General features: G+C 40.0%; 1 protein-coding gene across 1 annotated transcript in view; it reads left to right on the forward strand.

Moving 5' to 3' along the window:
- Nucleotides 1-24,507, forward strand: part of adgrb1a (adhesion G protein-coupled receptor B1a) — a 107,351-nt gene that overhangs the window by 24,276 nt on the left and 58,568 nt on the right. The window contains exons 2-15 of the mRNA XM_060922358.1: nucleotides 3,412-3,570; nucleotides 8,131-8,205; nucleotides 8,800-8,904; nucleotides 10,397-10,561; nucleotides 11,170-11,349; nucleotides 11,586-11,915; nucleotides 12,018-12,119; nucleotides 13,934-14,040; nucleotides 14,132-14,326; nucleotides 14,439-14,507; nucleotides 18,261-18,369; nucleotides 19,075-19,218; nucleotides 21,982-22,057; nucleotides 22,701-22,803. Of these exons, the coding sequence (XP_060778341.1) occupies nucleotides 3,412-3,570; nucleotides 8,131-8,205; nucleotides 8,800-8,904; nucleotides 10,397-10,561; nucleotides 11,170-11,349; nucleotides 11,586-11,915; nucleotides 12,018-12,119; nucleotides 13,934-14,040; nucleotides 14,132-14,326; nucleotides 14,439-14,507; nucleotides 18,261-18,369; nucleotides 19,075-19,218; nucleotides 21,982-22,057; nucleotides 22,701-22,803 (1,919 nt within the window). The remainder of the gene's footprint in view (nucleotides 1-3,411; nucleotides 3,571-8,130; nucleotides 8,206-8,799; nucleotides 8,905-10,396; nucleotides 10,562-11,169; nucleotides 11,350-11,585; nucleotides 11,916-12,017; nucleotides 12,120-13,933; nucleotides 14,041-14,131; nucleotides 14,327-14,438; nucleotides 14,508-18,260; nucleotides 18,370-19,074; nucleotides 19,219-21,981; nucleotides 22,058-22,700; nucleotides 22,804-24,507) is intronic.

Here is a 24,507-nt window from a genome sequence, read left to right on the forward strand (position 1 = left end):
ACTGTCCACCCACCATTTTCATTACTGAGCTTCTCTACTATTTTTTTTCCAGACATTGGCCTTAAATGTCTTTATGTTTATAATTTTTATTGCCCTTGTCAAACAGTGCTGTGTTTTGAGCCACAAACTGAATGAGAGACTCCGCCAAGCCTGCAGCAGTCTGATGATGTTTCCACAACCTGTGCACTGATTGTTTGAATACGTTCCTTTCACAGACGAAATAATTGAAAAGTTAAACCTGCTGTAAAAAAAAAAATTGCTTTTTTTTTGTTTGTTTGTTTTGCATACAAACATTCACCCTTGGTGTGAAAGTGTTCATTGACAGGATTGTCATTCAAAAATGTATATTTTTGGATGAAAAAAATCATAACAAATCGTGCTGTATGTGTAAAGACCTTTAGTCTTGACCAGATAAACCATTCTTGCAAACTTAACAACAAAAACAATGGTGTGCCTCCTATTCATGTCTATATTTGTATTTGTTTAGGACACATTATCTGTTCATTCCAAATAATATATTCATATTCAGTTATATCCCGAATGTAAGCATTTGTTCTGTCATCTGGAGATTCATCTGTAACTTCTAATCCTGACAATTTCACAGCCATCCATGTCCAAGACGTGAAGCCTCGAAGTACTGTCTCCATTGTCAAACAGAATGACATTCATATGGAAGAAGTCAGTTTGTGTTTTCTCCAACTGCTTTCAAATGCATATGATGATCTGTGAGCAGAATGAAAAAAAAAAAAATCATGTGTTTCAGAGGGAGCACATGTTCATCTTCGCCTTCCTGGGTTCTGCAATATAGTATGATAGGAAAGAACTTGCTGTTTGCTAGAAAATGGCAATTATGTGCACATGGAGTTTACAAGATTTGCAGTGGAAGGCAGAGGGCAAGAAATAGACTTGTAGACATGGGAGCAGCACTGAGATTTGCTTCCTCCCCCTGGAGTGAGATTAATCGACAACATACGATTGTGTGGGTACAAGTGTTCAAATATTTATACTGAGCAGGATAGAGACATACAGGAAAAAAAAACAGTGGATTAAACCTGTGAGATTTTTCCAGTAAAGGAGAGAGATCTTCTCACCACTTGAAGGAATCTACTTGTGGTTTATTTATCTACTTCTGCAGAGAGAGGAAAAAACAAAACAACATGATATTTCCTTATCTATTTTTATAGCAAAGGATAAAATCACTCATATAACAATGTAATGCAAAGGATGATGTGTTTTCCATTTACTTTGTGTTTCATCTAGCGTAGGCATCTGTGATTCACTCTGTTCTCTTCTTTTTCCATCATAGCACTTCTTGCTCCCACTTCTCCGCCTTCTCCTTTCTCTCCTTCAGCCACTTGTGTGCTGTCTCTTTCAAAGTTGATGGTGTGGTTCGTGTGTGCGTGTGTGTGCAGTAGACTGTGACTGTCCTCTGGGTGTCAGCAGTAGCCGTGTGTTGGAAAATCTGCTACTGTTCCCTGTGCTTTTCACTCCTCAACTCACAAATATTTTGTGAATGTATAAATGTTACATCTTATTATGTAGCACATCTAAGGCAGAATCATTCAGTAATTTCAGAGTGATATGGGAATGAGGATGGAAGATACTAGAACAATACGTAACCAGATCCTCTGCTTAGTTTCTGCCAGACGCCATACGGGAAGCAAAGGTGACTTTGAGGCTCATTTGAGCAGGACGGACACACACACGCGCACACACACACACACGCACAAAAGGACACAAGTGCCAAAATGATGAGCAGCATGACCCACATGGTCCCTGCAACATGGTGTGGATAAACAAGGAGAAGGATGGACAATGGACAAATGCACAAAGAGAGAGAAACACAGGAGAAAGCGAGTTTAAAGATGATAAAAAACAACTACCTGAATTTACGGGAGGTACCATTGGGCAAGAGAAGCACAGTGAATCATTGAAGACGTAATAAAATGTCCTTGGGGTGAGAAAAAGAAAACATTACATTATTCTTCCTCCCTTTTCATGCCGGGCCTGTGATTACTGAGCCGAAAAAGTTCATATTCGCAGAGCATTTTTCACCGGAGGAGAGAATCTTATCTCTAAATGGAGTTTGTTTTTTTTCCCTTCTCATTTCTCCTGAGAGCTTTCATTTGACAGAAAGCCTTCCCCTCCTCATCCCTGCTGTATTAGGCAAGTCTCTCTTGCTATTCATAAGACCCATTTGTTTTAAATAAGCCTGAAATCATTTTGAAGGGTGGCTGAAGGTTATTTCACTCAGGTTTTACTTCATTTGTATCCCCCGTGAAGAAGTGACAGGCCTCAAAGTGATTCCCATAATCCACAAGTGATTGGCCAAGCTTGCTGTTTATTCTGTTTACTTTTGACATTGTTCCCTCAACTGATAATCTCATTGTCGGTGCAGCTCGTGGATGAGGTTAAGCAGTCTGCAGCTGGAAGTCTTCAGGGTTCACTTTTGGCTCATAATTGTCACTGGCTGTATGGATTAGATGTTTTGTTTTGTGCATTCGAAGCTGGTCATTTATGGATATGGGATCAATTATGTTGTTTGGCAGGTGAATTTGCCTGCAGCAAAACCAATTCCAGCATCATGGGTAAACAGTGTGCTTTAATCGCTCAATTCTGCACAAACAAATAGATATTGATGCTGCTTGTCAGTGCATGTTTAACAGTAATAGGCCAGATTTCCTAAAGCATCAGAGCACGAGGATCATTTATGTAATGTGACAGAATATTCTCTCCAATTGTAAAACTGTTCATATTACCATATTTTGCTGTTTTTTGCCCCACATTTATGTCCAGGAGCCAGTAACAACAGCTCAGTATGTAAAATCACACTTGTACACCTCCTGTGGTTTATACTAAAATATTTAAATTTGCCCCTTATATTACAAAAACGTTCATTTCAACCCCCCCCCGTCTCTCTCTCTCTCTCTCTCTCTCTCTATCTCTCTCTCTCTTTCTCATCATTGAGGGTGCATGATATCAGCTCCTGTCCTCCCACATAGTTGATTTGTGAGTAATTAAAATGGTCTGTGCCAGAACATGGGCCGGCTTCATGTTCTATTCATACAGATTAATACATATTTGTTGGAGCCTGTGGGAGCAGACAGGCGGCACTGTCTGCTATTAAACATTCATGAGAGCACAGGACACAGAGAGACATATTCTACTGGTATTTATGGGCTCATTCTCATGTACTTATACTATCATAATGGGATTGCAGAATGGGAGACATCATTGCTGGACAGGGACTTTTAAATGACACTGCAATTTAATTCATATAAATTAGGAGGGAAAAAATTGCATTTGCTCCAGGAAGACAGTCAGTAGCCAGCTAATTGTGTGTGTGTGTGTGTGTGTGTGTGTGTGTGTGTGTGTGTGTGTGTGTGTGTGTGTGTGTGTGTGTGATCTCAGGAGGCTGGAGTAGCTGGGGGAACTGGAGAGAATGTAGCAGTGAGTGTGGGGGTGGTGTTCAGACACGCACACGTGTGTGTCAGTCACCTCCGGAGGTGGCGTACCTGTGTGCTGGAGTGCTGGAAGAGGGCCGTCCTTGTAACCCTCAACCCTGCATTGGTGAGTTCTGCTCTCTCTGTGTGTGTGTGTGTGTGTGTGTGTGTGTGTGTGTGTGTGTGTGTGTGTGTGTGTGTGTGTGTGTGTGTAGAAATGCTACTTCACAGTTCTTTTCCATGTCCTATCTCTCTCTCTGTCTCTCTCTCAACCTGGCATACACTGTTGTTTTATATACATTGCTTTAAATTAAAAAATATATATATGTATACAAACAAACAAAAAAAACTATTTGGTCATGAGCTGAGAATGGTCATCTTACAAAAAAAAAGTTGGGACGCTGCGTAAACTGTAAATAAAAGCAGTATGTAATAATTTGCAAATCATGGAAACCCTATATTTCATTAAAAAATTTACAAAAAGACAACATATCAAATGTCAGATGTTGAAACTGAGAAATTTTATTTAATTTAATTTTTTTTTTAAATATATATGCTCATTTTGAATTTGAGCTCATTTTGAACCTCTACTTTTAACAACACTGTAAACGTTTGGGAACTGAGAAGACCAATTGCTGTAGTTTTGAAAGCGAACTGTTGTCCCATTCTTGCCTGATATACAATTTCAGTTGCTCAACAGTTCGGGGTCTCCTTTATCATATTTTGCACTTCATAATGCACCAAATGTTTTAATGGGAGACAGGTTTGGAATGCAGGCAGGCCACTTTAGCACCCGGACTCTTTTACTATGGAGCCATGCAGTTTTAGTATGTGCAGAAAGTGGTTTGGCATTGTCTTGCTGAAATAAGGAAGGCCATCCCTGAAAAAGATTTTGTCTGGATGGCAGCATATTGCTCTGAAACATGTATATATTACAACCCCAATTCCAAGAAAGTCGGATGCTGTGTAAAACATAAATAAAAAAATAATATGAAGATTTGCAAATCATGGAAACCCTATATTTCATTGAAAATAGTACAAAGACAACATACCAAATGTTGAAACTGAGAAATGTTATTGTTTTTTTTTAATTATATGCTGATTTTGAATTTGATGTCAGGAACACATTTTAAAAAAGTTGGGACAGGGCAACAAAAGACTGAAAAAGTTGTGTAATGCTAAAAAATAATAATTTGGTTCATTGTCAACAGATCAGTAACATGATTGGGTATAAAAAGAGCATCCCAGAGAGGCGGAGTCTCTCAGAAGTAAAGATGGGGAGGGGTTCACTGCTCTGTGAAAGACTGCATGGGCAAACAGTGCAGCAATTTAAGAATAACATTCCTCAATGTAAAACGGCAAAGAATTTGGGGATCTCATCATCTATGGTACATAATATTATTAAAACGGTTCAGAGAATCTGGAGAAATCTCTGTATGCAAGAGACAAGGCTGAAAACTGACATTAGAGGCCTGTGATCTTCAGGCCCTCAGGCAACACTGCATTAAAAGCAGACACGTGTCTGTAGTGGAAATCACTGTATGGGCTCAGGAACACTTCAGAAAACCATCATGTATGAAAACAGTTCATTACTGCATCCACAAATGCAAGTTAAAACCAGATATAAACAATATCCAGAAACACCGCCACCTTCTCTGGGCCTGAGCTCTTTTACGATGGACTGAAGTGAAGTGGAAAATTGTCCTGAGGTCTGACGAATCAAAATTAAAAATTCTTTTTAGAAGTCATGGACACCACGTCCTCCAGGCTAAAGAGGAGAGGGACCATCCGGTTTGTTATCAGTGCACAGTTCAAAAGCCAGCATCTGTGATGGTATGAGGGTGCATTAGTGCACATGACATGGGTAGCTTGTAAATCTGGGAAGGCATCATTAGTGCTGAATGATATATACATGTTTTAGATCAATATGCTGCCATCCAGACAAAATCTTTTTCAGGGAAGGCCTTCCTTCTTTCAGCAAGACAATGACAAACTGCTTTCTGCACATATTAAAACTGCATGGCTCTGTAGTAAAAGAGTCCATGTGCTAAACTGGCCTGCCTGCAGTCCAGACCTGCCTCCCATTTAAAACATTTGGTGCATTATGAAGCAGAAAATACGACAAAGGAGACCCTGAACTGTTGAGCAACTGAAATTGTACAGTATATCAGGCAAGAATGGGACAACATTTCTCTTTCAAAGCTATAGCAATTGGTCTCATCAGTTCTCAAACATTTACAGAATGTTGTTAAAAGTAGAGGTGATGCAACACAGTGGTAAACCTGCCCCTGTCCCAACTTTTTTGAAATGTGTTGCTGACATCAAATTCATAATGAGCATATATTTTTCAACAAACAATACAATTTCTCAGTTTCTACATTTGATATGTTGTCTTTGTACTATTTTCAATGAAATATGGGGTTTCCATGATTTGCAAATTATCGCATTCTGTTTTTTATTTACAGTTTCCACAGCGTCCCAACCTTTTAGGAATTGGGGTTGTATTCAGCATTAATGATGTCATGTGCACTAATGCACTCTCATACCATCACAGATGCTGGCTTTTGAACTGTGCACTGATATCAAGCCAGATTTTCCCTTGCCTCTTTGACCTGGAGGACATGGTGTCCATGATTTCTAAAAAGAATTTTTAATTTAGATTCATCAGTCCTCGCGACAATTTTCCACTTCGCCTCAGTCCATTGTAAAAGAGTTGGGGCCCAGAGAAGGTGTCAGTGTTTCTGGATATTGTTTATATATGGTTTTAACTTGCAATTGTGGATGCGGTAATGAACTGTTTTCACAGACGACGGTTTTCTGAAGTGTTCCTGAGCTTATACAGTGATTTCCACTGCAGACACGTGTCTGTTTTTAATGCCATGTTGCCTGAGGGCCTGAAGATCACAGGCATCCAATGTCAGTTTTCAGCCTTGTTTCTTGCATACAGAGATTTCTCCAGATTCTCTGAATCCTTTAATGGTATTATGTACCATAGATGATGTGATCTGCAAATTCATTGCAATTTTACATTGAGGAATGTTATTCTTAAATTGTTGCATTGTTTGCCCACACAGTTTTTCACAGAGCAGTGAACCCCTCCCCATCTTTACTTCTGAGAGACTCTGCCTTTCTGGAATGCTCTTTTTATACCCAATCATGTTACTAACCTGTTGCCAATTAACCAAATTAGTTTTTTTTTTTTTAGCATTACACAACTTTTTCAGTCTTTTGTTGCCCCGTCCCAACTTTTCTGAAATGTGTTGCTGACATTAAATTCAAAATCAGCATATATTTTTCTAAACCAATAAAATTTCTCAGTTTCAACATTTGATATGTTGCCTTTGTATTATTTCCAATGAGATATCGGGTTTCCATGATTTGAAAATCTTCACATTGTTTTTTTTATTTATGCTTTACACAATGTCCCAACTTTTTTGGAATTGGGGTTGTCAAAGGTATAATGTGACACATTTACTGGCACCCACTTTAGTGCAACTATGACCAAAGACAGCTGATGTCAAATTTTGATAACACTTTCAGACAATACCACTGCTGCAGCAACACTCATCTAAAAGCCACCAGTTGGAGGATGGCATAGGATGATACAGAACTCAATATGCAAAATGAAGCATTTACATTTCAGCAAGTGATCACTGAAAATACTGACTTGCTCACAATAAGTATGATAATGTTACTTGCCGGGGTGGCATGGTGGTGTACTGGTTAGCACTGTCACCTCACAGCAAGAAGGCCCTGGGTTTGAGCCCAGCGGCCGGCGAGGGCCTTTCTATGTGGAGTTTGCATGTTCTCCCCGTGTCTGCGTGGGTTTCCTCCGGGTGCTCCTGTTTCCCCCACAGTCCAAAGACATGCAGGTTCGGTTAATTGGTGGCTCTAAATTGACCGTATGTGTGAATATGAGTGTGAATGGTTGTTTGTCTCTGTGTCAGCCCTGCGATAACTTGGCGATTTGTCCAGGGTGTACCCAGCCTCTCGCCCATAGTCAGCTGGGATAGGCTCCAGCTTGCCTGCGACCCTGTAGAACAGGATAAGCAGCTACAGATAATGGATGGATGGATGTTACTTGCCAATATATCATGACTTTATTAGTGCAGTGAGTTGCAAAGTTACCACATGTGCCAATTGATGTGCATGTATAAATAAATATACATACATACATATAGACATATTACCTCAATCTCACTTTCAAGAATGGACATTCCACACTGTGCTCTTCTACTCATCCTCGAATGGCTCCAAACTACCCTTCTCTGATCATAGAACAAACACTTGTTTCTGGTTCTGGAGACCCCCATTTTGTACACAAACCCAGATCAGACTGATGGATGACATAAGCCTAACAAATTTTCTTTAACCGCATATTTATCGTTAGAGGATCTTCATTGTATAATCTGACCTAGAGATCACATCACACAGTCTGTTATCAACTTTGGCCAAGACTTTATTGGGATCAGCTCCTACAGTGTGACAAGTGAAAATCTTAAAAGACCGCCATAACTGCACAGTCTATAACTGGCTACACATCCTCTCTTTTTGATACATATCTTCTTCTTCTTCTTAAGTTCTTCACACTTTAAAGCAAATGAGGTATTTGAGTTTTCCTGCTGTGAGCTTTGATAGAATGATAAACTGATTTTTTTTCTCTCTCTGTGCCTGTTGTTTAACTTAGGCTACAGCCAGTACTCATCTAAAGCAAAGGTTTTAAGCACACTGAAATATACTGGGCTGGAGGATGCAAAACTGGGTAAGGAGAGTTCTGACTGTGGCAGTGTGAATGGGGCTCACACAATTCACTGTGAAGAAAAACTCATGAGTTATTTGACAGATCCATGTTCAGGGTCATCAGCTGTAAATGTCTTCATTTATATATGTGTTCCATTCATGCCTAATCCACATTGCGTTCATCCTACATCCACTGCTCACTCCATCTCACCCTTTCAGCCTTCCAACACACCAGCATGCTAAAACTACCCAATGCAATTCCCTCTGTCATTCTCAAACAATTATACTAAGATTCTTTATCATTTAGACTCTACTGATCTCTCTCTCTCTCACACACACACACACACACACACACACACACACACACACACACACACACACACACACACACAGAGAATATCTGCTCAATACCTCTGTGCCATTTTAAACCAACAGGGGAAAAAATCCCACAGGCACACATCAAATGCACACTTCTTTTTGGAGTGAACATAGCCCTAGTAATCAGCATTGCTATTTTGCCGTATCTCCCAAGCATGGCAGATGCTGTTGAACAGTCAGTCACAGCTCTGTCCAATAGGAAATCCAGTCTAGTCGCTAACCCCACCCCATCCTGCAGGCAAAGGCCGATACAGCTCTCGTAGCCAATCTCTGCGATCGGCAGACAGCCGCAAACGAGACGATGTGGACAAGGGCCGTGCTGGACAGCAGTCTCCTCAGACAGGTAAGAATACAGGCATCAGGCTCCTTTACAGCTTGAGCACACACACAAACACACAAATTTAATTCTCTTAGACTGTAGTAGTGTAGTGTTATTAAGACTGATGCTGAAGAAACAGTTCACCAACTTTCATGTAAGAAAAGTTATCAAAAGATTAAATTGATCAAATGGAAACTTTAAAATCAAATCAAAAACTCAAATCTAAGTCAAGTACCAAGTCAAATCCAAGTCAACTGAGTCCTAGTCATGGCAATCATTAAGTCACACTGAACATGTCTAACATGAAACATGTACACACAACCAGATTAACACACTTATTTGTGGCCACTAATCACACACAGGGGTGTAGATTGGATGTGCATGTGGCTATGGCCTCATCTCTTCTGAATATGAGTGGGATGTGTGTGTCCCGTGATGTGTCTTGGCATGGTTCACAGTGAAACAGCAGTTTGTTTATGAATCATGGATTCAATATGTAAAAAATATTTTTTGAATATCTGAGAGCCTGTTGAGCCAACAACTCCACTTCATAACCATTACAGGCAATACATGACTTGGGTTTAGTCACGCTGTCTTTTGCCTTTGCATGACTGTTTATTTTGTACCGAGTTTAGGCTTGACACATCATGTTTGAGATTGAGTCACAGTGAAAAATAAGTGGCTGCATGGGGTTATGGTAAATCTTGCATGTACTACTCATGTTCTTAATTATGTCCAGGACAGCCAGGGTAGGTGTATTGCATCAACTATGTTTTAGGTTACATCATAATAAAAATGCTCTCTCAGTGTCTTTCAGTACTTTTATTTTATTTCATTTTTAAACTTCCCTGACTCTTTTATAATTTAAGACAGATATTTTCATATTTTCCCCCTTGCTTCTTCTGCTGAATACCTTTCACTAGATTTGATATAGAAATTAGATTTGCCTTTATATTAAGTGAGGCTTTCTAGCTAGTACGTTCTGATTCCTTGCTCTGACAGCTCATATCATCTTACTGGATAGTCATGACAGCTCAACACATCCTCCTGAACTCTCATGAAAGCTAATAATTCTGCTCTTCATGCACATCATCTACATCTGCTTATTGGACAATGATGAAAGTCTTCTACTATTTTATTGAAGAATTAAGACAGGCTTCTCCTTTGCATGACTACCGTGTTTTCCCTGCTCCATCAGCTGTGCTTTGTCAGACCTCTGTCACTTGCTCTGCTTCCCTATTGGCTGCAAATCACAGGTGTCTAAATCATTTGCTGAATAGCCATTTCAAAATATCACTTGACATATCCTGAAAAGAAGCATTCACTTTGGACAAAGACGGATGCTCTGGATATGTCAAGAGGCCTGAGGGTGTTGATGCCTCTCGCTGTTAGCATAGGAAGCCACTCCTGCATGTTGAATTCCTGAATTCTTTTCAGCCCTTTCTTCCTGCCCCTTATGAACCTGCCTCTTCCTGCCTCCTACTCCCCTTCCTCTACCCCCACCCTGCCCCGGTAGACTCTCCTGTGGGTGAGGAGTGGTCCCCGTGGAGTGTATGCTCAGCTACGTGTGGTGAAGGCTGGCAGAGTCGCACACGCTTCTGTGTTTCAGCCTCGTACAGCACACAGTGCAGTGGGCCGCTGCGTGAGCAGAGACCCTGCAACAACACCGCCGTGTGCCCAGGTAAGAGAAGCCCGCCTCGCCCACTCCAATACCATCAGCCTCTCTCTTCCTGAAGCTCCAATGCCAAGTATCCACACACCAACTATCCAGCTGAGGCCCCCTCTCCCTGAGCTCCAGTGCTCAGCAAGATAGTAATGAGTTTAAATAAAGCATAGCATGATATGTACCGCTATGGCATGATGGGCGATGTCTCCCTCTCCATCCCTTCCTCTTTCTCCCTCTGCCCCTTAATACTCCCTCTCTCTCACTCGCTATGTCTCAGCTTTTTAAAAGAAGTGCACATCAGAGCATACCCACATCTTAACACCTCTGGGATATACATAAATATGCAAAGCGATCCTCGAACAGCCACCCCCATATGAAAACCACAGAATAGCTCCCAACACACACACACGCACAGTCATGCCTCATATTACTAAAACATTCAAGACCTCAGATTGCATCATATGTGGTGGTTTGCATGCCTCAGAGTTTTAACAAATAGACCTGCAGTGACGTTAATTTTTTTATTTATATGCACTTTTTTGTCCTAGTAGGTAGTTTGCTGGTGTGTGCCGGTGTGTTTTGTGTGTGGACTGGTGTTTTTCTCTCTATAAATCATCCCCTAGCCGCTCTGATTGCAGTGCACGGTGCGTGGGATGAGTGGTCTCCATGGAGCCTGTGTTCTTCTACCTGTGGCCGTGGATATAGGGAACGCACACGTACTTGCAAGCCACCACAGTTTGGAGGTGATGAGTGCGTGGGCCCAGAGAAACAGACCAAATTCTGCAACATCGCTGTCTGCCCAGGTGAAGATTTTTAAATAAAGAGCAGCTCATTTAGCTTTAATGACTTCCATCAAGTGTCACAATTAAAAGCAGATGAGAGGCTGTGTAGGAGGGGAGATATTGAAAGGTGGCTTTGTCAGCCTCATTCACAGAAATGGTGACTAAGGGAGCTTTTAAACCACTCTAGAATGGACCAAAGTCTGGGAAACAAAAAGCTCTCTCTCTCTCTCTCTCCAATTCTTTCTTTCTCCTCCCAGTGGACGGCGTGTGGAATGAGTGGTCCAGTTGGAGCTCTTGCTCAGTTTCATGCTCGAATGGGACCATGCAACGCACTCGTGAGTGTAATGGCCCATCATACGGTGGCTCAGAATGCCAGGGTGAGTGGTTGCAGATGCGTGACTGCTTCCTGAGGGAGTGCCCTGTGGATGGACAGTGGCAACCTTGGAGTTCCTGGTCGAGTTGTACCAAGACTTGTGGTGGGGGGAGTCAGCAGAGGCAGAGAGTGTGCTATGGGCCCTTCTTTGCTGGAGAGCCGTGCCCAGGAGAGCGTGTGGAAATACAACATTGCAGTGAGAAGCGATGCCCAGGTGCAATGCTAGTAATGCAGCAGTGCTTTACTTGTATAACATTATCAATGTTTTAATTGCATAATATTTTTCATAAAATTAAACTTTTTTTATTTAACACAGAACCTCATGAGATTTGTGATGAGGAGAACTTCTCAAATGTAGTGTGGAAGAGAACTCCTGCTGGAGATACAGCAGCTGTACGTTGCCCACCAAATGCTGCTGGTAAGAGACCAAGCTTAAGCCACTCAAATATGAGCACACACCTGTGTGGCTCATCACTATTCTCAGCATCATTCAGATTCAGATTCAGTTCTATCAACTTCAGTAAACTTAATTGTAACACAAACATTAACCAACACGATTTACTTCAATAGATAACATTAACAAACTACAAGCTTCAGCATTAAAACCATACATAATTTTAACAATAATTCACAACAAAACACATGAATGTACAGTTTAATCATTAACTAAAAATAAATGCACATAAAATTACAAGAAGTTACAAAATGTTTGTAGCCAAATAATTAATTGCAAATTACCTGCTGAAAGTATAGTAATTAAGGCTTTGTTTCATATTGGTTTTTGTGGATTTATTTTTACTCATGAATACAATAAGAAAGGAATAAAACATGAAAGAGTGGTGTGATGCAACCTGATGCAAAAGGAAGCTATTACTACCATCCAAAAATTCAATATGTTCCTATGACTGCATATCCTAAAGTATTTTGTTCCTATTATACCACAGTAACCTTTATGATTTTTAATTAATTAATTGTTTATTCTTTACCATTTATCTTACATTTAATGTTGTGGAACATCCATGAAACAAGGTACTTACTGTTATCACTTGGGTTACAGCAAGCATAAACAGTCATTTTCACACCAGTCTCTCTTTCATCTTTCTCTTGAAGTTAATTTTTTTTTTTAAAGGCAGTTATCATGTTACCAAGATATCAGAAAGTACTCTCTCCTGAAAACTTGGCAATCCTTAGAAAGTGCTGAACCTGGCAACTTCTTTCATAATGTTAAAAAAAAAATGTATCCTTACAGATCTTATATACAGTACCAGCCAAAAGTGTGGAGACACTTAATTCAATTGTGTGTTTTTGTTGTTGTTGTTGTTGTTGTTGTTGTTGTTGTTGTTGTTGTTTGGGTTTTTTTCATTAAAAGACTTCATGTCTTAAAGTATTGGACTGTCATTTCTCTTCACTTAGTTGAGAGGTTCTTGATATAATATGGATTACTATAGTTGTGGAATAGGGCCATTTACTGTATTTTTATTATATGCTATTTACTGCTTGATCTCAAACGCATTAAGAAGGCAAGAAATTGCACTATTTAACTTTGTTAATTGAAAAGCATTCCAGGTGACTACCTCATGAAGCTGGTTAAGATAATGCCAATAGTGTGCAAAGCGACATCAAGGTAAACGGTAGCTACTTTGAAGAATCTAAAATATGAAACATTGTTGTTGTTTTTTTTAACACTTGTTTACCACATAATTCCATACATGTTCCATATGTTATTTCATAGTTTTGATGTCTTCAGTATTGTTCAATGTAAAAAATAGTCAAAATACAGACTTTTGACTGGTACTGTTTCTCTTCACCATCTTATATTTTTCTTTGTTACATAACACTTTTTTTTGTTTGTTTATTGTTAGGCTTAGATTAAGTGATATCTGCCATACAAGTCTCTGTGAATGAGTTGTTACTACATAAATAATAGAGTATTAGTCCCTCAAGCAAGAAGCGAGAAATATTAAAGGAGTTCCAAAGAACCAACATTTGCCTCACACTTGGAAATTCACAAGTATTCACATGACTCAAGTTATATAAAAATATATATCAAAGTCAGGGTAAGGTGTGGGGGTCAGTCTCATGTTTGTACCTTTTTATACGCAGTTATTTCAGATTAAATTAAATTAAATCCAAGGATTTTTGTTGTTGTTGTTGTTGTTCATGCTATTTCACACATGAGCATATGGTATTAACAGGCTGCATTTATAACCACTTTGTGTGTTACTGCTTCAGGCACCATATTCCGGCGTTGTTCTCTGGATGAAGAGGGACTTGCCTACTGGGAAAGCCCCTCTTATATGAAGTGCATCTCAAATGACTACCGCAGCATCCAAACACTGGTGAGCATTCCAATGATGGCACACTGGCCAAAACCTAGTGCACATTATTGTGGAAAATGGAGAACATTTTAAATAATAATCATTTCTTTAGACCCGTGACCACCTGTCAAAGGCACAGAGAGGGCTTGTGGGAGATGGAGTTTCAGAGGTTATGAACAAACTGAGAGTGACTTCCAGTGAGGGAACCAGTTACAGTGGAGACTTGCTGGCTATAATCGATATTCTGAAGAACATGACAGAGATATTTAGGAGGTCCTACTACAGCCCCAGCAGTGCTGACATGAGGGTTAGTGCAGCACAGTATTTCACTCAGAGAAAGACAGTGAGAAACATAATGGAGACCTGTTCTATACTGTTCCACTACATGAAACCTTATTGTGCACTTGTTTGGTCTGCAGAACTTTGTTCAGTCAGTTAGTAATCTGCTGATGGAAGAAAACAGAGAGAGATGGGAAGAAGCACAACTGGTGAGTTCTGCTGCCTACATTTTAGTACATACCTATCTGTCAGATAGATAGATAGATAGATAGATAGATAGATAGATAGATAGATAGATAGATAGATAGATAGATAGATAGATAGATAGATAGATAATTCATGATTAATTTGCCATATTTTCCAAGCATTTAATTTACAACCCCAATTCCAAAAAAGTTGTAATGCTGTATAAACTGTAAATAAAAACAGAATGCAATAATTTGCAAATCATGGAAACCCGATATTTCATTGCAAATAGTACAAAGACAACATATCAAATGTCGAAACTGAGATTTTATTGTTTTTTTGAAAAATATGGTCATTTTGAATTTGAAGTCAGCAACACATTTAGAAAAAGTTGGGACAGGGGCATGTTTACCACTGTGTTGCATCACCTCTACTTTTAACAACACTCTGTAAACGTTTGGGAACTAAGGAGACCAATTGCTGTAGTTTTGAAAGAAAAATGTTGTCCCATTCTTGCCTGATATACCATTTCAGTTGTTCAACAGTTCGGGGTCTCCTTTCTCGTATTTTGTGCTTTATAATGCACCAAATGTTTTAAAGGAGACAGGTTTGGCCTGCAGGCAGGCCAGTTTAGCACCCGGACTCTTTTACTACAGAGCCATGTAGTTTTAATATGTGCAGAAAGTGTTTTGGCATTGTCTTGCTGAAATAAGGAAGGCCTTCCCTGAAAAAGATTTTGTCTGGATGGCAACATATTGCTCTGAAATGTGTATATACATCATTCAGCATTAATAATGTCTTCCCAGATGTACAAGCTACCCATGTCATGTGCACTAATGCACTCTCATACCATCACAGATGCTGGCTTTTGAACTGTGTGCTGATAACAAGCCGGATGGTTCCTCTCCTCTTTAGCCTGAAGGATGTGGTGTCCATGATTTTGAAAAAGAATTTCTACTTTTGATTCATCAGACCTCGGGACAATTTTCCACTTTGCCTCCGTCCATCATAAAAGAGCTCGGGCCCAGAGAAGGTGGCAGTGTTTCTGGATATTTTTTATATAAGGTTTCAGCTTGCATTTGTGGATGCAGTAATTAACTGTTTTCTCAGACAATGGTTTTCTGAAATGTTCCTGAGCCCATACAGTGATTTCCACTACAGACACATGTCTGCTTTCAATGCAGTGTCACCTGAGGGCCTGAAGATCACAGGCAACTAATGTCAGTTTTCAGCCTTGTCTCTTGCATACAAAGATTTCTACAGATTCTCTGAAACTTTTAATGATATTATGTACCACTGATGATGTGATCCCCAAATTCATTGCAATTTTACATTGAGGAATGTTATTCTTAAATTGTTGCACTGTTTGCCAATGCAGTCTTTCACAGAGCAGTGAATCTTTACTTCTGAGAGACTCCGCCTCTCTGAGATGCTCTTTTTATACCCAATCATTTTACTGACCTGGTGCCAATTAACCAAATTGGTTTCTTTAACATTACACAACTTTTTCAGTATTTTGTTGTCCCTGTTCCAACTTTTCTGAAACGTGTTGCTGACATCAAATTCAAAATGAGCATATATTTTTCAGAAAACAATAACATTTCTCAGTTTCAACATTATATGTTGTCTTTGTATTATTTTCAATGAAATATAGGGTTTCCATGATTTGAAAATCTTCATATTCTGTTTTTGTTTGTTTTACAGTGTCCCAACTTTTTTGGAATTGGGGTTATAAAAGGAATACCCACAGATAAATAAGGAAATAATGACAAAAGTGAAAAGGAGCTGGACAAAAAGCAGAGGAGTCTTTGCTCTTCCAGATTTGTTAGCTTCTTATCAGGACACTTTGATATTAACTTGCTTAGACTATGGTCATACTTTGCAAATTTACAAATGAATAAGACTGATTCACATCATAACTTTATAGGGCTACTGCACACAAATGTACTCTTTGTGCTGTAAACCAAATATGACTGTACTGTGATGAAACACATCAGTGTTGGTGTTAATATTGACAATACCATTTGTATAAAAATCTATATTTTATGGGTTGAATATGACATTTACTGGTTAAAATCATACTGAAGCTTGCAAGGCCAGTGTTGACATAGAGGCAGCCATTTGGTATTTATGTAGATCATGAAATTTACATTTAAAAAATAATGTTAACACCCTCTAACCAGAGGTAGGTGCGCCGCGCCCCCCCCCCCCCCCCACACACACACACACACTTCTCCATGCCCCCTCTTAGCCTCTTGCCCACTTTTTAGTATTTTTCAAACTTATATAGTGAGTGGAGTTAGGCTTAGGCTGGAGGGGCGATATTACACTTTAATAAATGTATTAGGCTACCATTTTAATCCTCCACACCCACAGGCTAAAAGTTTGAAAGTTGTATTGGCCTTTTCATGTTCTCTAGCTGTTTCTCATGCCTCCAAAGTTTGATGCTCATCTCATCTCATCTCATCTCATCTCATCTCATCTCATCTCAACTCATCTCATCTCATCTCATCTCATTATCTCTAGCCGCTTTATCCTTCTACAGGGTCGCAGGCAAGCTGGAGCCTATCCCAGCTGACTACGGGCGAAAGGCGGGGTACACCCTGGACAAGTCGCCAGGTCATCGCAGGCCTAACACATAGACACAGACAACCATTCACGCTCACATTCACACCTACGGTCAATTTAGAGTCACCAGTTAACCTAACCTGCATGTCTTTGGACTGTGGGGGAAACCGGAGCACCCGGAGGAAACCCACGCGGACACGGGGAGAACATGCAAACTCCACACAGAAAGGCCCTCGCCGGCCCTGGGGCTCGAACCCAGGACCTTCTTGCTGTGAGGCGACAGCGCTAACCACTACACCACCGTGCCGCCCAAGTTTGATGCTCTTGAAACAAATTAAAACTAATGTTAAATTCAATGTCATGTTAGTTTAGCAATAAAAAAGCAAAGGTGACATTTATGCTACACTGTAACCCATTATACATGATTGTTAGTTTCCAAAATACTTACACAGTTGAAATCAGGAGCTTTTTTTTTTAATTAATTTATTTATTTATTTTTAAAACCATATCCACTTTAGAAATATCCCATTCACACCCGCTAGTCAATAGAAGTGTGTATTTAATGTAACCATCATTGAGTTTCCTAGTTTTAATATAAAGTTTTCTCTGACTTGGATTTTAACCATGAAAGATTGGCCTTTACGGAACCCATTATTTAGCTTGGACTATATGACTAATGCATTATTACATTTGGTTTCTGAAGGTGTTCTTATCACTTATTAAACTTTTGTTCTGGTACACATTTGTAAATGTCAGAGAGAGAGAGAGAGAGAGAGAGAGAGAGAAATATGGGAGTGCAGCAGATATGACTCAGTGAGATGTGAGTCTGAAGTAGGATTGCATACTGTAGGAGCATTACAGAGAAATGAATTTCCTCTCTCTTCTTTTAGTCCTTAAGCATTCAGTGTGCATCACCATCATTAATCAGCTGTAGATTAGGACCACATCCATATGCTTAGAACACTAGGTAACAAACACACTGATGCATACTTTTGTTCTCTGTTAACATTTATGATTATTAAGGGTAGGCATTTGAAGGATCACATATTTATTGTGCATCTTTAAACTAATTCTCTGCAATTATATTAACAATCCTGCCATCACTAGCCCATAAACATTCCTCCAAAGTTGTCATCTTCCATTGACAACACATGCCATTTTAAATTCTTGGATTATTTCAACCTTTTCTTGGCATCTTTATCTTTCAGCTAGGTCCTAACATTAAGGAGCTCTTTCGTCTGGTGGAGGATTTTGTTGACGTCATCAGCCTCCGAATGAAAGACTTTCAAGATAACTATGAAGTCACAGACAACATTGGTTAGTCATATTATGCTCTACTGTTTCTAAGATATGTTGTATCACTGTGACATTCAAAAAATGTTTATATACCTATATAGATAATTCATTTAGAATGCTTCCTGTACCGAGTTGATATTTTTGGCACATTAGTTTCTGTAGATGGAAATGTTGTGAACAATGTTTCAGAAATTCCTCACTGTGAAGGAATTATTCCCCTGAGATGTTTATGCTTCTTCTGGGAAAAGCAGGTGTATGTACATTTACCCAGATCCTGTAGCTCTGGGCATTCGCAGGGCATTCATAACCCACTGTGATCCACCCACAATTCCACAGCACAGGGCTCACATGGGAGATGTGCTTTACTCACACACAGAAACTGGCAGAGACAGGCAAGAAATGAGCTGTTTCTCACTAAGACATTCAGGGGGACCAAAAATGGCAGATTGGAGAGAAGCAGGTGGGAGCTTGTGGGCTGAGAGCCATCACCTGTCAGAAATGCATGTCCAGCTATAGAACTGTCATCTGTCCCTGAGCAAATGGTTTCTTACTCCCACACCTAATTATATGCATGCAAACATGGACAGTAAATAAGCATTTTTAAATGTATTCTGTCAAGCTAATAAACTTTCAGAATTATCTCTATAGACTGCACAAGGACAGGTTTGTTGAAGCACTGTGCCTGTTTATTTTAGTTCTAATGGTGGTCTCTGTGTTTTCACACAGTGTTGAGCCTTCACAAGCGACCTGTTGCAGGCAACGCTGATATCAGCTTTCCAAAAAAAGGCTGGATGGGCATGGAAGATTGGGCTCGCAATTCTGAGGACAAGGTCACCATCTCCAAAAGCATTGTCTCCTCTGGTAACCCAGGTGACTAATCCTATTTAGGCATTTTATACAATACACACAAGACACACTTATGTTTACATGGCTACTACTTTGAGATCTTTAAGGGTGTTTTCACACTTGGTCTGCATCCTTCAGTCAACACCCAGGACCAATTCTTGGCTTATTTTAGTGAGGATCTACAAATCAGAGGTTTTTTTCATATTAAAGAATTCCTTCTGAACTGGGGATTGATGCACTGTTCCATACCTCACTTTTGAGTGTACAGGTTTGCACAATTGGAGACACTAGGTTTGTCCATTTAGTGTTTTGTATTATTTTCCTTTGGTACAAACACTTAGAGAAGAAAAGCACTTTTCTTGGATGCATGGAATATGCATTCATGGTGCAGGAATATTTAGACGTGCAGAGCCGTTTTTAGCCATGGTTTGTTTGCAGTGTTCTCAGTAGAAGGATTGCACCACAAAGATGAACTAATTACAGTGCTCCATTCCTATTAAAGTCTGGTTTTATACATCAGTAAGGCATTCTGTCTCCTATTGTGCCCTTTCCCTGCTATCATGAAACTTGAAACAGGAAGTAACCCAATCAATCAGAGGGTTAGAGATAGAGGTAGCTTCTACATCTGACGTGGACTGTACCACTTTTTGTTAGAAGTGAGCCCCAGACAATCATTATCATGGGAACCAAAGATTGGTCCTTTGGTCTGCTCCCAGACTTGAAAACAGAGCTCATGTGGAAAGTGGCTCCAGAAAGAGTCCAGAATACAGCGCAAGTGTACAAATGACCTCAGACTTTGCAAAGAAAAACATCAAACAAACATACTCACCAAACACAGTACTTACCAGTGTCCACAAGTAGTATTCATAGTCTTATGGCCAATTTATACTGACAACCCAGTCCTCGCAGATGGCCTCGCAGATAGTGTCTGCGAAGCCTTCCCCCCTTCGCAGACGCTCTGCGCGCACCCTACGCGTACCTCCCAAAAATTGTGACCACCGCAGACAGTGTCGCAGACAAGAGGGCTCTGATTGGTCCACTCTACATCCGCTGTACACGCACTTCCGCTTCCTTACTTTCCCGGTTTGGTTTGTTTTCACGACCGCCATTTTTAAAAACACGAGCGAAGACGGAGCAGCACGAAGAGCGGTTGATCAAGGAAGTGAGGAAGTATGTACATCTATACGACTCCAGTTCTAGTCATTATAAGCATAAGTAACCGGAGGATAAACACTCCACTAACCACACCCACCAACTACGCCTAGCGATTTCGCGACTTCGCGTCCCCTTGCGTTGTTGTGGTGAATAACATTGCGCACGCCTATTACTCCCCACTCAACGATAAATTACAACTGTCTGCGAAAAGCTATCTGCGAAAGCCTTGTCGCAGAAGCATGCAGAGGCCTTTATACAGAGTGAGGTCCGTTGAAAAGAAAAAACTTTGTTTTACTTTTGTTTTAGAGGAGCAGTGGGCTGACATTTGTTTGTCCTGATGTGTTTGAAACAAACACATCATTAGAGAAGTTCCCTCCCCTGTGACTATGCTAATAGGGCAGTTGCTGCTTAATCAGGAGTCAACAGGAGCCAATCAAGAGCAATTAGGCCTAATTTCCACTCCCATTGGGGGCTCTATTTGCATGACACTTGGAGCAGATTGATAACGAGTCAAGTTTGAGGCTTGCTGAGAGTGGTGCTTATATGAAATAAACTTTGAGATCTTTGGGAGCTCAAAGAAAAACACCAGAGGGTATTTTCTCCATCGCTCTATATTTTGCTCCCATAGCGTCTGTAGCTGTTTTGTACTGACAGCTAGAGTGAGTGGAGGCAGACAGGAATAAAACTATCCCCAAGGATCGGAAGAAAGTAGCTCAGCCTCTTTCTGCTCCCCACCCCTCCTTACCCATGTAGGCTCAGCTGCAACCCCAGAGGTGTAGTCTGTGCACACACTGACTGGCTGCCAGTCTTTCTCTCCCTCTCCCCTAACTTAGCCCTAACTCACTTTCTCTGTGTCTGCCAGCCACACACTGTGTGTGTGTGTTTGAATGTATTCAAACCCTGGCCTCTGTCCAGTTCTACTTCTTCCTTTCCAGCTGTGAAGTGTGTCTCCACCATGGCACGTGTTTTCCCACGCTTCATCTGTCTGCTTTTTCATCAGAGGTTTGATATAGCCTTAACATTTCAAGATTCAAGACAGCATTATTGTCAATACGTCCATATACAAGTATACGGTACTTTGAAATACCATTTCCCTCAAGCTCCCCATGGTGCATTTTCAGACCTAATATGCTAATATGTGCCATCACTATGGAAGTGTTCTTGTGTGAATTACGAGTCACTGTGTATGACAAGCATTATGTGAGTGTGTGTGCATATGTTTTGTTTGCATGCTAATTGCATGTATAGGCTGCATGACATGAATGCTCCCTCTGACAGAAAAATACAATAAGTTTGAATGGAGCAATTAGAGCAATATTTTTCAGCTTGCTTTTATTTAATATCATGTGTTACATTCTTTTAGTTTGAGTAATGATTTATTCTGGTCTGGGTCACGGTGGATCTGGAGCCCATCCTGAGAACACTGAGTGCAGGGTGGGAATACACCTTGCCAGCATGTCGCAGGGCACCATGCACACACTTTGAATACAGCCAGTCCCATCGATTAGCATGTCTTTGGGAGGTGGGAGGAAACTGGAAAACCTGGAGGAAAACCACATAGACAAAATATGAAACTCCACACAGACAGTAACCTGTGTGTGTGTGTGTGTGTGTGTGTGTGTGTGTGTGCAGCAGAAGATGATGCTTCAGCATTTGTAACTGGCATTGTCCTCTACCGAAACCTTGGCAGTATCCTGTCTCTTCAGAGGTAAAGAGTTATGTCACTCTATCTTCTCCTCTCAATTTACACAACTTTACTTGGTCTTTTCATGCTTATCCTAATCCAGGTTGAAATGCAATGAGGAGGAACTGATTGTAGTCTGTGGGTTATTAATTCATCCATTCATTATGCTTCTTATAATAAAAAGTAATTCACTACTACAAGAAACATACTTCAATGTTAATAGCTGGGGAAGTAGAAATATGTCTGATATTTTCTCATTTTGTTAATCGGTAGTAGTAATTTTTTTATATTAATTTCATTTTCATACTGTCTTCTTCGTGCCCTTGAGCATTGGTTTTTTTTCTTACTTGTTATCCCTTTTTTTTATCATCCTGAATGTGATCATGTGGGTTTCTGGGAAAGACACCAGCTGACAGGAACACTCATCCTGACTGATTATGTACTTGTACAGGTGTGTGTGTGTGTGTGTGGCTGGATGTGTGTAGGCATATTAATGTGGTATGAGTTTGGATATTTTGCATAGTCGTGTTGCACATTTTTATATATGAAGTTGCAGTACTAATCTGATTGAAATCTGGATAGCGTTGCTCAGGCTGAAGCTCAAGGTCAGCTTCTCCTTTCTCTCCTTCCCCCTTTCTCTCACTTTCTTTTTTCTTTGTCCTCACAGAAACAGCACTGTGTTGAACTCCAAGGTGATATCTGTGACGATCAAACCCACTCCCATTTCTCTCTCAGCCCCAGTGGAGATTGAGTTCTCACACCTTTACAACGTAAGCCACTCTGACCTCCGAACTCAATCAGATGAAATGCACACAGAATCAAAGAAAGTGAATAATGTTTCAACAAGTTGTCTTTTAAAAGCCTTATTGGTAAAATACTACTACTACTACTACTACTAATAATAATAATAATAATAATAATAATAGATAAGTTTTATCTAATCTAATCTAATAATATAATACATGTTATTTGTGTAGAAACTATACAGCGAAAAAAAGGAAACCAAATTAAAAAGGTTGGTCAATAATTTCATGCACAAGTACAAGGAAAGGAAAGAAGCATTTTGTAGTTTAGTTTTAATAGCTTTCTCTGCCTGGCCGGTTTCCGGGAGCGTACATGCAAAATGTGTTATATCATTAATTTCTTTTAAAACAAGTAAAGTGTAGCCTAAAAGGACAGAGAAACAAAGAAGCAATATATTTTTGCTTCTGAATTTGTGTAAGTCTGAGAAACAAGCCTTCCTACTGTTCTTAGTAATTTTCTCTTTCTTTGTTTGAACTAATGAAAATATCTTTTTTTTTGTATTCAATATGCTTGAATGATACTAAATAATACATATTTTTACTTAAATTGAACTCCTCAGACTTTTATTACCTTTTGAATGCTAAAGTGTGTTCCTGAGTCAAGTTTCCACTTTATTTTGTCATATATCATATTTATACTGATTTATGCAGCAATTAGTTGATTGATTGAGTGGCATTCCAAGAGTGCCTATATTTCCTATTAAACACAGTGGGATGTTTTACTGTTTATATCACTCCGCTCATTTGTGTTCACCATGTAAAATTCCACTTCCTATTTCAAAACAGTTAGTACTACAGTAGTGTTAGTGACATCATCAGTGAGCATGGCAAATGATACTTCATCTCATCATCTCTAGCCGCTTTATCCTTCTACAGGGTCGCAGGCAAGCTGGAGCCTATCCCAGCTGACTACGGGCGAAAGGCGGGGTACACCCTGGACAAGTCGCCAGGTCATCACAGGGCTGACACATAGACACAGACAACCATTCACACTCACATTCACACCTACAGTCAATTTAGAGTCACCAGTTAACCTAACCTGCATGTCTTTGGACTGTGGGGGAAACCGGAGCACCCAGAGGAAACCCACGCAGACACAGGGAGAACATGCAAACTCCACACAGAAAGGCCCTCGCCAGCCCCGGGGCTCGAACCCAGGACCTTCTTGCTGTGAGGCGACAGCGCTAACCACTACACCACCGTGCCGCCCGCAAATGATACTTTTCAGTAATATAACATTTGGCTGAAAATATAAAGGCTTGTCAGTTGAAGACTGAAAGGAAGAAGGCACACCAATGTAACTGGAAGCACCTTTAAGGGGAATGGTGAAATCAGTGTGAGCTAGCTAGCCTGCTATTTGATGTGCTATAAAATGAGTGTGATTTATTGTGTCCAAAATGTCACTCAATATTAATTTCTTGTGAATAAAACTGTTGTATAAAAGCAATATTTCAGTGTCCCTGCAGGCTCATGCCTCGTGCTGATATTCAGTAGAACCACACTCTTCCATGTGGGATATTGCTTATAATAGCCACTACTATTGCATTGACAGTTTAGCTGAAACAGGTTTATTTATTTGCAGCTAATATTTATGATGTAGTGTCATGTATAAGATGGTTGATTTCTTGTGCTGATATTACACAAGAATAAGAGACATACAGAACTAGAAAT

This window comes from Neoarius graeffei, chromosome 5, assembly GCF_027579695.1.
Source record: "Neoarius graeffei isolate fNeoGra1 chromosome 5, fNeoGra1.pri, whole genome shotgun sequence".
NCBI lineage: Eukaryota > Metazoa > Chordata > Actinopteri > Siluriformes > Ariidae > Neoarius > Neoarius graeffei.